The 11644-nt window shown below is 51.3% G+C and overlaps 7 protein-coding genes across 7 annotated transcripts; 5 read left to right on the top strand and 2 right to left on the bottom strand.

Annotated features, from left to right (window-relative positions):
* Nucleotides 1-3: 3 nt before the first annotated feature.
* Nucleotides 4-1968, top strand: APUU_41411A (uncharacterized protein; the record flags this gene model as incomplete). Its single annotated transcript, XM_041704590.1, has 2 exons — nucleotides 4-604; nucleotides 659-1968. The coding sequence occupies 2 exons, from the start codon at nucleotides 4-6 to the stop codon at nucleotides 1966-1968; spliced, it is 1911 nt and encodes a 636-aa protein (XP_041557161.1).
* Nucleotides 1969-2637: 669 nt separating this feature from the next.
* Nucleotides 2638-3176, top strand: APUU_41410A (uncharacterized protein; the record flags this gene model as incomplete). The annotated part of the gene is made up of 3 exons (XM_041704589.1): nucleotides 2638-2694; nucleotides 2746-2943; nucleotides 3009-3176. 3 exons carry the CDS (start codon nucleotides 2638-2640, stop codon nucleotides 3174-3176), a joined length of 423 nt encoding a protein of 140 aa, XP_041557160.1.
* Nucleotides 3177-3954: 778 nt separating this feature from the next.
* On the top strand, nucleotides 3955-5238 carry APUU_41409A (TauD/TfdA dioxygenase family protein; the record flags this gene model as incomplete). Its single annotated transcript, XM_041704588.1, has 4 exons — nucleotides 3955-4080; nucleotides 4131-4863; nucleotides 4922-5055; nucleotides 5119-5238. The coding sequence occupies 4 exons, from the start codon at nucleotides 3955-3957 to the stop codon at nucleotides 5236-5238; spliced, it is 1113 nt and encodes a 370-aa protein (XP_041557159.1).
* Nucleotides 5239-5972: 734 nt separating this feature from the next.
* Nucleotides 5973-6647, top strand: APUU_41408A (beta-class carbonic anhydrase; the record flags this gene model as incomplete). Its single annotated transcript, XM_041704587.1, has 4 exons — nucleotides 5973-6058; nucleotides 6115-6152; nucleotides 6221-6360; nucleotides 6423-6647. The coding sequence occupies 4 exons, from the start codon at nucleotides 5973-5975 to the stop codon at nucleotides 6645-6647; spliced, it is 489 nt and encodes a 162-aa protein (XP_041557158.1).
* Nucleotides 6648-6992: 345 nt separating this feature from the next.
* Nucleotides 6993-8312, bottom strand: APUU_41407S (DUF914 domain membrane protein; the record flags this gene model as incomplete). The annotated part of the gene is made up of 3 exons (XM_041704586.1): nucleotides 6993-7801; nucleotides 7852-8042; nucleotides 8101-8312. The coding sequence occupies 3 exons, from the start codon at nucleotides 8310-8312 to the stop codon at nucleotides 6993-6995; spliced, it is 1212 nt and encodes a 403-aa protein (XP_041557157.1).
* Nucleotides 8313-8859: 547 nt separating this feature from the next.
* Nucleotides 8860-10281, bottom strand: APUU_41406S (WD repeat protein; the record flags this gene model as incomplete). The annotated part of the gene is made up of 1 exon (XM_041704585.1): nucleotides 8860-10281. The coding sequence occupies one exon, from the start codon at nucleotides 10279-10281 to the stop codon at nucleotides 8860-8862; it is 1422 nt and encodes a 473-aa protein (XP_041557156.1).
* Nucleotides 10282-10422: 141 nt separating this feature from the next.
* APUU_41405A (ketopantoate reductase family protein) lies at nucleotides 10423-11448 on the top strand (the record flags this gene model as incomplete). The annotated part of the gene is made up of 1 exon (XM_041704583.1): nucleotides 10423-11448. One exon carries the CDS (start codon nucleotides 10423-10425, stop codon nucleotides 11446-11448), a length of 1026 nt encoding a protein of 341 aa, XP_041557155.1.
* Between the last annotated feature and the right edge of the window lie 196 nt (nucleotides 11449-11644).

Here is an 11644-nt window from a genome sequence, read left to right as displayed (position 1 = left end):
GAAATGAAAGAGTTTCCCAGCAAGCTATCTGCTTCCGGATGGGACATTGGCGAGATCAAGGCCTGCCCAACAGTGGGCTTCAGCGGCACGAACGACTCAAGGGTCATCCTCCCTTTGAGCGTCGAGCAGCTGGATCTCAAGGACCAAACCCACACTAATGCTTTGGTTCTGGAGTACGTCTTACAAGCTGAGAATTCAGTTGCATTTGTCCCGGTTCGCAGCAGCCAGCATTCCGGTTCAGATGCACAAGTGCTATTGAGCATGGTTGTGCAATCGGATCGATCGACGCGTGTCATTCTAGATGTTGGCGCGCAGATCCTGGAACTTACTAACCACGAGGTCGCCCAATCTTGGTTAAACATGATTCCAGAAGATAAGCAAATGCAGGCTGTTGTTTTTGTCAACGATGGTGACGAGATCTGTGTTGTGGACCGAACCGGGCTTGTTGAACCACTGCAAACTTCCCCATTTGCCAGTCAGTCAGAGGTATGCCTGGTCTTCCTCGACGAAGCCCACACCAGAGGTATCGATTTGAGGTTACCTGACAACTATCGAGCGGCTGTCACCCTGGGAGCTGGCATAACAAAGGACAAGTTGGTTCAAGGTCAGATAGCCAAATCAGCTTCTACATAAAAGCGTTTACTGATCAATCTTATAGCATGCATGAGAATGCGTAAACTGGGCAAGGGACATTCTGTTGTGTTCTGCGTCCCAGGGGAGATTCAAATCAAAATTCTGTCTCTAGTTGGGAAGCCAAGTGGGTATAGTATCGGAGTATCGGACGTGCTTCGTTGGGCTATCTCGGAGACCTGGATCGAAATGCAGCGGAGTATACCTCTGTGGGCAGTCCAGGGGCAGCGATTCGAACGCCAATCTGACATATGGCGCAAGGCCCGGCATGACGGCGAGATCGAAATGTCCAAAGCCCAAGCTGCAGAGTTCCTTGAGCCTGAATCTCAAACACTTGAGGAACGATATAGACCCCGCAAGGACAATGCCACGCCTCCTATCATCGCACCTGCAGCTGACCACAACAACGAAAACATTCGTCTTATCTTAGAGAGGTGCCGCCAGTTTGCTGATGTAAACTTCTCTTCTACTCAACTGCAAGAAGAACAGGAACGGCAGCTGGCGCCAGAGATTGAACAGGAAAGACAAGTCCAGCGGCCGCCATCCGCGAAACCAGGAAGACATTCTATCCACCCAGATGTACGGGCATTCATTTGCACTGGAACTCTTATTCGATCTTCCCAAGCCTTCATTCCCGCTTTCCAGGTGCTGAAAGACACATCGGCCAGCAAGTACCTTTCAGTGACTCAGTTCCCAGCCGATCTACTCGTCACTCGTGACTTCGCCCGGACAGTCCAGATTTCTGGGGGCCTATCTTCCGTCTTGGATGATTACCAGCGGCCCGTCCAGTGGGTCTTGACGGGCTCTGCGACTGGCTCAGGAAACAAGAGAGTTGTGAAGCACATGGTCATCATAAGTCCGTACGAGGCAAATAAGCTCATGTCTGACATTCTGAGGTCTAACGCTGTGGCTATGCACTTGTACGCACCGCGTCAAAATCGAAGCTACTCGCCCCTCGACAGTCTCGACCTCTACACTTGCCACCCAGGAGCTTTACTTATGAATGATATTCCAACTACACTGAGGATTCAGCTTAACCTATTCGCGGGTCAACTGTACATCTCGTCTTTCGATGAATATCGCCAGATATGCAAATTCCTCGGACTGGCATCCACCGCAACGGCAGAAGGCGTGACTGTTGCCGCCGACGGATTTATCGAATCAGCAGCAAACGGTCCAGAAATGCCATCCACCTTTAGGTCCAGTCCGCTCAAATTCCTTATGGTTCTCATGTCCCAAATTAGAAGAGATGGTCAGGAGATCGACAAGACTCACGTTGGACAAGTTCTGGATGGAAAGTTGCTACGTTTTGATGACTTTCAGGATAGTGACGACTAGACTAGACGTTTGGACCATACTGTCTATTTTATCCATCAAGATGCGCACGATAGACGTATTTTGGTTTACCCAACGAAGACTTGTTATCTAGACATGTTGGTAGATTTTGAACCCAATCCACAGTTATTGTTTGCCTGTATACGGCTCTAGAGAGGCGACTAAAGGAGTAGCTGAGTTGGCGATTTGAGCTGGACAAAGGATTCACAAGTGAATAGCAGTATGTTAGTGTCATTTAATGTCTACTGTCTTTGCCACCTGCATTGTGAACTCTGCCGAGTATTGAAGGAGTATGTGAATTTCTGCTGCTTACATAGCAATTCTCACGCAAAGCTGTCTCCTTACTAAATATGTATACACTACTTGCCAGCTTATTTGCTATGGCCTTGTCTGGCCTTGTCTGCCCCTGTCTATCCGGCGAGCTGTGAATGACTAGCTATCCTGTGACACTTTATCCAGCGATGCAGTAACATCTCAACTAGCCTGCTGCCTCGTTCTTGTACACTTACATATTCACAGACGCCGTTCCAGACTCATGATGGGATATCTGAGCAGCATAAATAGCCCGTTGATGCCTCTCCTTGATCTCAACATCCTCACCTCTAAACATTTCTTCACAACTCAGAACTGAATCTATTAAAGCATCAATTAACACGAACAACACTCATCAAAATGCGTCTCACTCTTGTCAGTCTTTTTGTTGCCTTCTTCGCAGCCATGGCATCTGCTGTACGTCCCTCTCAGTCCCACCACAGAACATGTCTCTTGCTAACTGCCTAGCAGCATACCGTCAACTGCTGGGGAAAAGCCCTGAACCCCGAGCAAAACGATCTCGAAACCATAATCCGTTGGTTCAACAAGCGGATTGCCATCGCGGCGGCTGACAACACATGGATAAATCAAGTTATTGAACCCGACTCGTGCATTTCTATCGCCTGCGTCAAGGACTTGGCCATCAGCGTCCGAGCATGCAATAGCGTGAGTAAACCTGCTATATATCTCTTCTTTTTCGTTAATGTACTGACGTTCGTCCACTTAATTAGGCAAAACAAACCCTCCGCCCTAGCCTGCAAAACCTGGTCAACACCATGAATGTGATCCTGGCCGAATGTACTGAAGAGTACGACGGCAAAATGGTTTCTGGTGGCGTTGTTGACCATCCTGATGGATACTCGCTTATTGTCCAGGAGGATGATACATGCAAGTACTAAAGCCTCGGCTTCTGCTTCTGATTTCATCATTCTGGTGGTGGCATCGCGGTGCTGTTTTTGATGTGGGATAACCGGTGATGCGTATTCAACATACCATTGCTTTACCATCTTTTCTTTTCTTTTGTGTGACTCTTGTTCGTTGTGTTGATCGCTCTACCTTCTTTTCTTTTCCTTTGTGTGGTTCGTGTTCGTTGTGTTGAAGGGTTATGTATCCTTGACAGGCAGCTCAACATGTCTGTTGAGTAGTCAATGTGTGAGAAAAGTTAATGGTAATATTGATTTGACTAAGTACATCTGTCTTCTGTAGATTGTAGATTGTATACGTTGTGAAGAGACCTGTCCTTGCTGCCTGAGGCAGGGACCTCCAGCTAGCCCTACCTCCTTCCCAATCGGGAACCCTTCGTCCTGCCTGTTGTATCCAAACTTGCTCGCACTGTATCCTGCCATGACGAATATGTTGTTATTATGGTGCATAGCACGTAGTGAGCACACGGGCACCACCCTCCCTTGTAGAAAGGCGTTCGGTCGCCCGCAATCCGTGCCGGAGATGGTGTCATTCACCTCCCGCAACGGTCGATCCGACGCTAACGCCGACTCCCGATGCCGGAGAGCTAACGCCGATGATGGTCTGACTGATCCACGCGATCTGGAGATGGAATGGTGTAAGGCGGGGTGGAGGTTTATCTATATATATACGTCCTGTCTTCACTCGGAGCTGCAATTCATGTCTTCTATCCGAGACCCTGCGACTACGGTGCAAGTTTAACATCAGAACATAATGGCCCCTTCTATTGCTGAAGCTCCCAAGGCCGACGTTGTCGTGCCAGTCAAGCCCGATGCCGTCGAAACAAAGCCCAAGATCCGGCGAGCCATCGACGAAGAAGGAGGAACCACCACCGCCAGCGTACGTGCCTGATCCCATCCACATCCCGCTATATCTAATCTGACCTATAGTTCCCCAATTACCTCCCAATCTGGGACCACTCCGAGAAATACCCTCCTCTCGAACCCTTCACCCACACCGAGCACGGCCTTGACGCAGACCCCTCCTTCTCCGACCTCCTCGCCCCCGGCTCCAAGATCCAGAAACTAACCCCAACAACGGGCTCCGAAGTCACCGGCGTACAGCTATCAAAGCTATCCACCAAAGGAAAAGACCAACTCGCCCTCCTCGTCGCCCAACGCAAAGTCGTCGCCTTCCGCGACCAGGACCTCGCCTCCCTCCCCATCCAAGAAGCCCTCGACTTCGGCGGCTACTTCGGCCGTCACCACATCCATCCCACATCCGGCGCCCCAGATGGATACCCGGAGATTCACCTGGTCCACCGCAAGGGCAACAAGGGCGAGCTGGACGCATTCTTCGCCGAGAAGAACAGCACAGTCGCCTGGCACTCCGACGTCACATACGAGCAACAGCCACCCGGGACAACATTCTTGTATATCCTCGACACCCCCGAGGTCGGCGGCGACACGGCGTTCGTGAACCAGGTCGAGGCGTATAACCGGCTTTCACCGGCGATTAAGGAGCGGCTGCATGGGCTTAAGGCGGTGCATAGTGGGTTTGAGCAGGCGGAGTTTAGTCGTCAGCGCGGGGGTGTGGTGCGTAGGGAGCCCGTTAAGAATGAGCATCCGCTTGTGAGGACGCATCCGGCGACAGGGGAGAAGGCGTTGTTTGTTAATGGAGGATGTGAGTTTCCCATCCTTCTATCTTTCCGTTCTTGATGGGAACCGTGCTGATGGTTTAGTTACTCGGAGTATTGTTGGGCTGAAGAAGGAGGAGAGTGATGCTTTACTCGCTTTCTTGCTGAACCATATCGGTCGAGGCATCGATTATCAGGCGAGGGTGAGATGGGCACCTGGTACAGTTGTTGTTTGGGATGTGAGTTCCCCTTCCCCTTTCTCCCTCCTAAAATGAAATAGAGGGCGGTAACTGACGATATAGAACCGAGTTACTGCGCACTCTGCGATTGTCGACTGGACAACTGGCGAACGTCGTCATCTGGCGCGGATTACGCCGCAGGCTGAACGGCCGCACGAGACGCCGTATGTGCCGGAGGAGTAAACAGCTGATGTGTTTCTGGACCAGAATGTGATGCCTTTTATATATAATTAAACCGCCGCCGTCGGAATGTTCAATGATGAGCCCGCTGTGGTGAAACGTATATATATATATATATATATATATACCTCGTGCTCATGATGTGATGATTGTCGGTTCTTTTTTGCAAGCCACAAATTGATCCAGCTTATAATTTGACTTAACTATCAAACAGTATTCCCCAGTAGTTCTTTTCCATTCATAGTGGGGTTTGCACGGGCTGGTTAAATGTGACCGAGATTAGGGCTGGACATCCTTGTACGTTGCAGGAGGCGCGTCTGGCGTCAATGCAGACAAACCTTTGCGATAAAGCCCGAACCACGTCTACAGAGCAGTACTACTAGTCAAGACTCAAGATTCAAGACTCAAGAGGACTACGTGAGTTGGACACTGCACTAAGATCAGCATGATGAAGCCATCAGCGGGGTAAATTGCGAGTTTGCGTGATAAGATCGCGAACCACAGCATCACGATGCAGCGTTCTTGACGAACAGGTGCGTGGTTGGTGCAGCGTAACTGCAAAGTTCAGCACGCAATAAGCCTCGAGATGACAACGGCGACGTTGGCCAGCTCAAAAGGAAGACGGAGTTCGCTTCTCTTGCTTTTGTGATTGTACAACATTCAACATCATTACTGCTACCAATAAATACCCTCTGAACTGAATATAAATATAGCCCTGCTGTTTGAAAACAAGAAAAATGTCCGTCGCAAAAGAATTCGAAGCAGCAAACGCAAACTACGCCGCGTCCTTTACGAAAGGCGACTTGCAGCTGCCACCCCAGCGGTACGTTCCCATCTCCTTATGCTCCAAACTGCGTCTAACTAGAGTCAATGCAATAGCAAAGTCGCAATCGTAGCCTGCATGGATGCACGACTGGGTAAGTTCTAGAAAGGAAATACAATGCCGGTATCTGGAGACCAAGACTGATAATGTTATGCTGGCCAGATACTGCTCGCGCTCTCGGCCTAGAAGAAGGCGACGCCCATGTCATCCGCAACGCAGGCGGACGAGTCACCGATGCCCTGCGCAGCATCGTGATCTCGCAGCAGCTGCTCGGGACGCGGGAGATAGTAATTGTGCACCACGTACGTTACCCGGTTTAACTTCCACTGCTCAGCAGCAGTAAAGTGACTAAATGATTGTCCAGACGAACTGTGGAATGCTCACGTTTACCGACGAGGTTATTCGAACTAAGATCCGGGATGAGATTAAGCAGAATGCGGATCATATTGCCTTTCTCCCGTTCTCGGATCTGAGGAAGAGTGTTTTGGATGATATTCAGTTGGTCAAAGAGAATCCGTTGGTGTTGGATGTGCCGGTTACGGGATACATCTATGAAGTTGAGTCGGGGAAGATTGTGAAGGTCGAGTAGTTTGGGGACGGAGTAGGGGTTAATCGTCTTGGTGTTGGTGTTGTATTGTTGCTGATAATGGATTCTGGGTGGTTGGGTGAGTTGTAGCGATGGTGTTGGTCTGGTGTGGCTGTAGTTTTGAACTGAATGAACTGATGAACTGAATGAACTGCGATGCTAATGAGATTAAGACTACGATAGAATTGTAAATACTGTGCGAAAGGGTAAAAGACACTGATTTGCTTGGTAGTTTGATTATACACTATATATTACCCAAACGAAGTAATTCAAGACCAAACACAGCCGCCTTGACACCGTCTGACCGAGATGTTATAACAGACACGGTGCGAAGACGGGTCATAGCGATCAGGCCACGGAAGTGCGCAACGCCGCTGCATTCGCTTCGATCTTGCGCTTCGCAGTGAAGATGCCAGCAACACCGCGCTCCTGGTTGCGCCCAAGCCAAGGCTTGCGAGCTTCGCCCAGGACTTTGCGGCCGAGGTAGTAGATAAGCTGGCCGATAATGATGAGAACAAACGCGATCGGGTACATCCAGTGCACACTGTATTTGAAAACTTCAATGCCGATGATGACACCCCAGAAGTTCATTGTGAGGAGAGAGATGTTGAAGAAGGCAGCCGACGCCAGACGGAATAAGAGCGGTGCCGTGGAATAGAAGATGGAAAGACACAGGGTGTAGCCGGCCAGATAGCCGCCCACTTGACCATCCCAGTGTGCGTTCTTGATAGACTCGCGGTCGAAGATACCGGCCTGTACACCGTTGATGATCATGCCGAAGAAGCCCATCTGGCCGATAACCTCGTAAACAGGAGCGGTGCTCACGAAGTATTCCTCACCGGTGTTGGCGAGGCCGTAAAAAGTAGCTCCCAGTAATGCGAAAAGGTCGCCCTTGATCTGGTTGCCTCGGGAGATATCTCCCCCGTTCGTGCCCTGAATGTGATCCGACGCAATCAAGACGCCCATGCCGCCGATACAGATCAAAATACCGAGAATCTGGGAAATGTGATAGCGGACGCGGAGGAATATAAAGGATGCCAGAACCACAATGACGATGGCCCAGAAATTGATCAACTGAGCACTCATCATGGTGGTATATTGGTACGCAAGGACCATGAAGTAGTTGCCCTCGACATCGCAGAAAGATAGAATAACATCTGCAGCTAGTTAGACACTGGTGCAATCCCACAAACGGATGAACACTCACACTTCCACCAGTTCTTCCATATCATCTGGAACCAGCCTTTGATGCCATACTTGTAGAGGGTATAGGAAGTGAAGATGATGTTGATAAGGCAGTAGTTGAAGAATGTCTGGAAAGCCGGGATTTGAGTTTGCTTGTCCGCGAGCATCTGGTTGAATGTGTTCGTGCCGGTGTTTGTGATGGCCAGAAACTGTCTGCATCGCAAACTCGATTAGATATGGCAAACGACAAACATAGACGAATTATCCTTACCCAAGGATTAGAGTTATGTAGAACTCCTTGGTTTTGAAGTACGCAAAAAAGCCTTTCTTTTCTTGGTCGATCTGGTCTGCTGCTGTTTCAGGAACAGGATCCGATTCTGGTGGGCTGGCATCGGTCGATGTCACAGTAGATGGGCTTTCACCATCGGGGCCTGTGACAGTCGTCTCGACCGTGGGCTGTTGCTTGCTCTTGTTATCGGACATGGTGGTGCTCGTTGATCGTCGGTGGGAGCGCTGCGGGGTATCAAACGACGCGAGAGACAACCGGATTTATGACGGGAGCTTTCTGACCTGAACGAGCGCAAAACTCCCTGAAGTCGCTCGCCTGCGGTCTGGTGAGATTTGCCAGGTGAAGAAGTGGGATGTTGCAGCAGGAAAAAAGCAAAGAGCGAGCGGAGGCAGAAAAGTCGCAGATGCGAACAGACTCGAGGCGGCGGGCCGGACGAGATTCCTTATTGGGCAGCGGCAGGTCTGGGCTTGAGATCTAAACGAGACCGGGCCTCGTGGGGGTCCGGACGTCCCAATCAGATGTGTTGATTTGAGCCACCCTTGCAGTCCGCTTGTCAAAACCTTGCATGGAAGGTGGAGAATGTCGGTGGTCTCCGACAAGGGCTCAATCGTATGCTTCTGCTGGCAGCTGGCAACTGAACGTTCTGGTCGTCTTGGGTGAGTTTTCCAGCTCGATCGAGCGTGGCAAATCGTCACTACTAAAAGGCGGCAGCCTGTGGCAGAATACATGCTTTGTTGACATCTAGACTGACATAAAGCCTTGGTAGATCTCTTCGAGTACATCCCGTTTCCGCTTGCGATCAGCCTGCTCCACCTCTTCATCTTCAGTTGGCGCCTCTTCTGATTCTCGCGAAACCCACGCCCTCACTGTCCCGTCGCCATGTGCTGAGAAAACCTCGATGCCTTCGCCGGACGCACCGTTGCCCCGCCATGCCAATGAATTAATGCGCGCGGCGCTGAGGGCATTGGACCGTCCCTGCGCGTATGTCCTGCGCCCCATGAGACCCGGGACTCGGAGGCGCTTAATAAAGGACCCCTCGCGGAGGCCGAGGAGGAATATTTCGCCTCGGTCGTCCGAATCACTATAATTAGCCCATAGTAGCGTTTCATGGCCAGCGCCCAGATGACGATGTGGAACAACCAACGGTGCCCTTTCAGCCAAGTGGGCAGATGAAGTATTTTGAATACGAGGGCCGAAATGGACAAGCGTGTTGGCACCCGTTGCAGCTTCCCACACACGAATCCTCGCGTCTTGACCAGCCGTTACCAGATATGTTCCATCCGAAGTCCATCGCACCCCCGTCACGGCTCCATTGTGTGCTCGAGCGTGGGGGGAAAATGCCGGGCGGCTATGATACGAACCCGAGGTGTTCTGAGATTGAACGAGACCCACTGCGTCGTCCATGTCGAGAGTCGCGATCGCGGCATTGTGTCCCGCGCGACGGATATCGAATAGGATGATGCGATTGTCGGTGGAGGCAGAAGCTAGAATGTGCGGGCGATGGGGAGCCCAGGATACGGAGAGGACGCCTGAGCTGTGACCAGGGAGACCATGTGTAGACAACCCAGAGCGTAGGTCGAGCAATCGGACCGGCTTTTCGGACGTTCCAACAGCGACGAGTAGAGGGGAGCCCGGATGGGAAGACAAAGAATGGGTGTACGGTGTACAATCGAGCTTAAATGTGTGGACAGGAGTGATTGCCGCCGGTTGCAGGGCCGAGAGCTTCAGGGTTCCGTCATGCGAGGTGGTAAGGATCGTCGACGGGGTGGGATCGAAGGGGTAGATGGAGGCGGATGTAATGGCATGCGTATGGGCGTCGTCGTGCGAGAACCTGGAGATGGAGGCGACAGGCTCGTGCGTGTAACTCAGCTCGGCGGCTCGTGACTCCAAATCCCACAGGTGAATCGAGGGGTCGGCGCCACCAGAGACCATGAAGCGGCCTTCATACTGGTCAATAGCTAACACGTTCGCTCCAGCTCTGTGCGCAAAAACATCGTCGGAATCGGCATCGTGTCCTCCGTCGTTCGCGGACTGGGAGTTGGTACTGGAGAAGCGGATCCCGGGGGCGGGTTCAAGGCTGTGAAGCAGGCGGATTGACTGCGCGGAGTGGAAAGTGGATGGCGGAATGGACCCGACGGTCCGATTGAGGAGATATGCATTCATTCATGGAGGCTGTCAGGACAAATTTGGGGTGGAGAGTGAGAGGATGCAGAACAAGGAGGACGAGGAGGAGCAGAGGGGGAGATTAGTCATCATCTGTATACAGGCGATCTTCAGCGGGGATTCTCCGTCTTCATCTTCACCATGTCAGCTCCAGATCGCCGTGTTCACATCCTGGGACTGGGCAGTATTGGGACCCTAGTTGCCCACTCGCTGTTGTCCTCGCCTAATCCTCCACACATCACTCTGCTTGTCCACCGTCCGGACCTTTATCATGAGCTCTCCAGTGGGCGGAAGCTGGGGCTGCGACTAGGAGAAGACGGCGAGCTGCAAGAGCAGGGAGGATTTGACACTGAACTTCTTGGGCCGTCGTCATCATCAGCGCCAATTTACAATCTGATTGTTACGGTCAAGGCCCCCGCGACGGTATCTGCACTGGAGGCCATCAAACATCGACTTGGCTCTCACTCGACAATCTGTTTTCTTCAGAATGGCCTGGGTCAGATTGAAAAGCTCAATGAGAGCCTTTTCTCCGATGTATCGACTCGTCCGACATACATGTTTGGCATCATGCGCCTTGGTGTTTACCTGAAGTCTTCAACCGAAGCCATTCTTGCAAGCCCCAACGGCAGCATTTCGGTCGGCCTTGTAGGCAGTGGGCCGTCCTCGAGGAGCTCTCAACACCAGGTCCTGCTGGACACTCTCTTAAAATCGCCTGTCCTTGGATGTGAGGAGTTGGAATGGTCAGATCTACTTCAAATGCAGCTGTTGAAGCTGGCCTCGAACTGCATAATCAACCCTTTGACGGCTATACTCGATGTTCGAAACGGACGCGTCAACGAGAATGCGGACGTTCAGCCTCTGCGGCGCCGCATCCTCGAAGAAGTTTCTACTGTTTTTGAAAACCTCCCCGAAGTCCAGAGCTTGCCAGCCGGTCGAGCCTCCTTTTCTGTCGAGTCGCTCGAGGCCGTGGCCAGAGATACGACTGAAAAGACGGCGCAGAACTCGAGCAGTATGCGCGAGGACATTCGCAAAGGGCGAAGTACTGAAATCGAATACATAAACGGCTGGATCGTCAAGCGCGGCAAGGAGCTGGGGATTGGCTGTGTTGCTAACTCGTTAGTGACCCAGATTGTACTCGCAAAGAGTGCTGAAAAAACGCATCAATAGCTTGAATTGCTTTATTGTGATATATAGCAGTAAATAAGAGCGGCCGTGGTCAACTATATCCCGTACGCTGGAGAAGGTCTACATCTGTACAACAGTTTTGTTTACGACAACATCATAATTCTACTATCCCATAAACACCTCCGAAGGCTTCAAACCGTTTTGCGTTGGCTATGAATGCAGGAGTACCCCTCATCCT

Source organism: Aspergillus puulaauensis, chromosome 4, assembly GCF_016861865.1.
Source record: "Aspergillus puulaauensis MK2 DNA, chromosome 4, nearly complete sequence".
Lineage (NCBI taxonomy): Eukaryota > Fungi > Ascomycota > Eurotiomycetes > Eurotiales > Aspergillaceae > Aspergillus > Aspergillus puulaauensis.
Note: the sequence above shows the minus strand (reverse complement) of the source record. Positions and strands in the feature narration are given on the sequence as shown.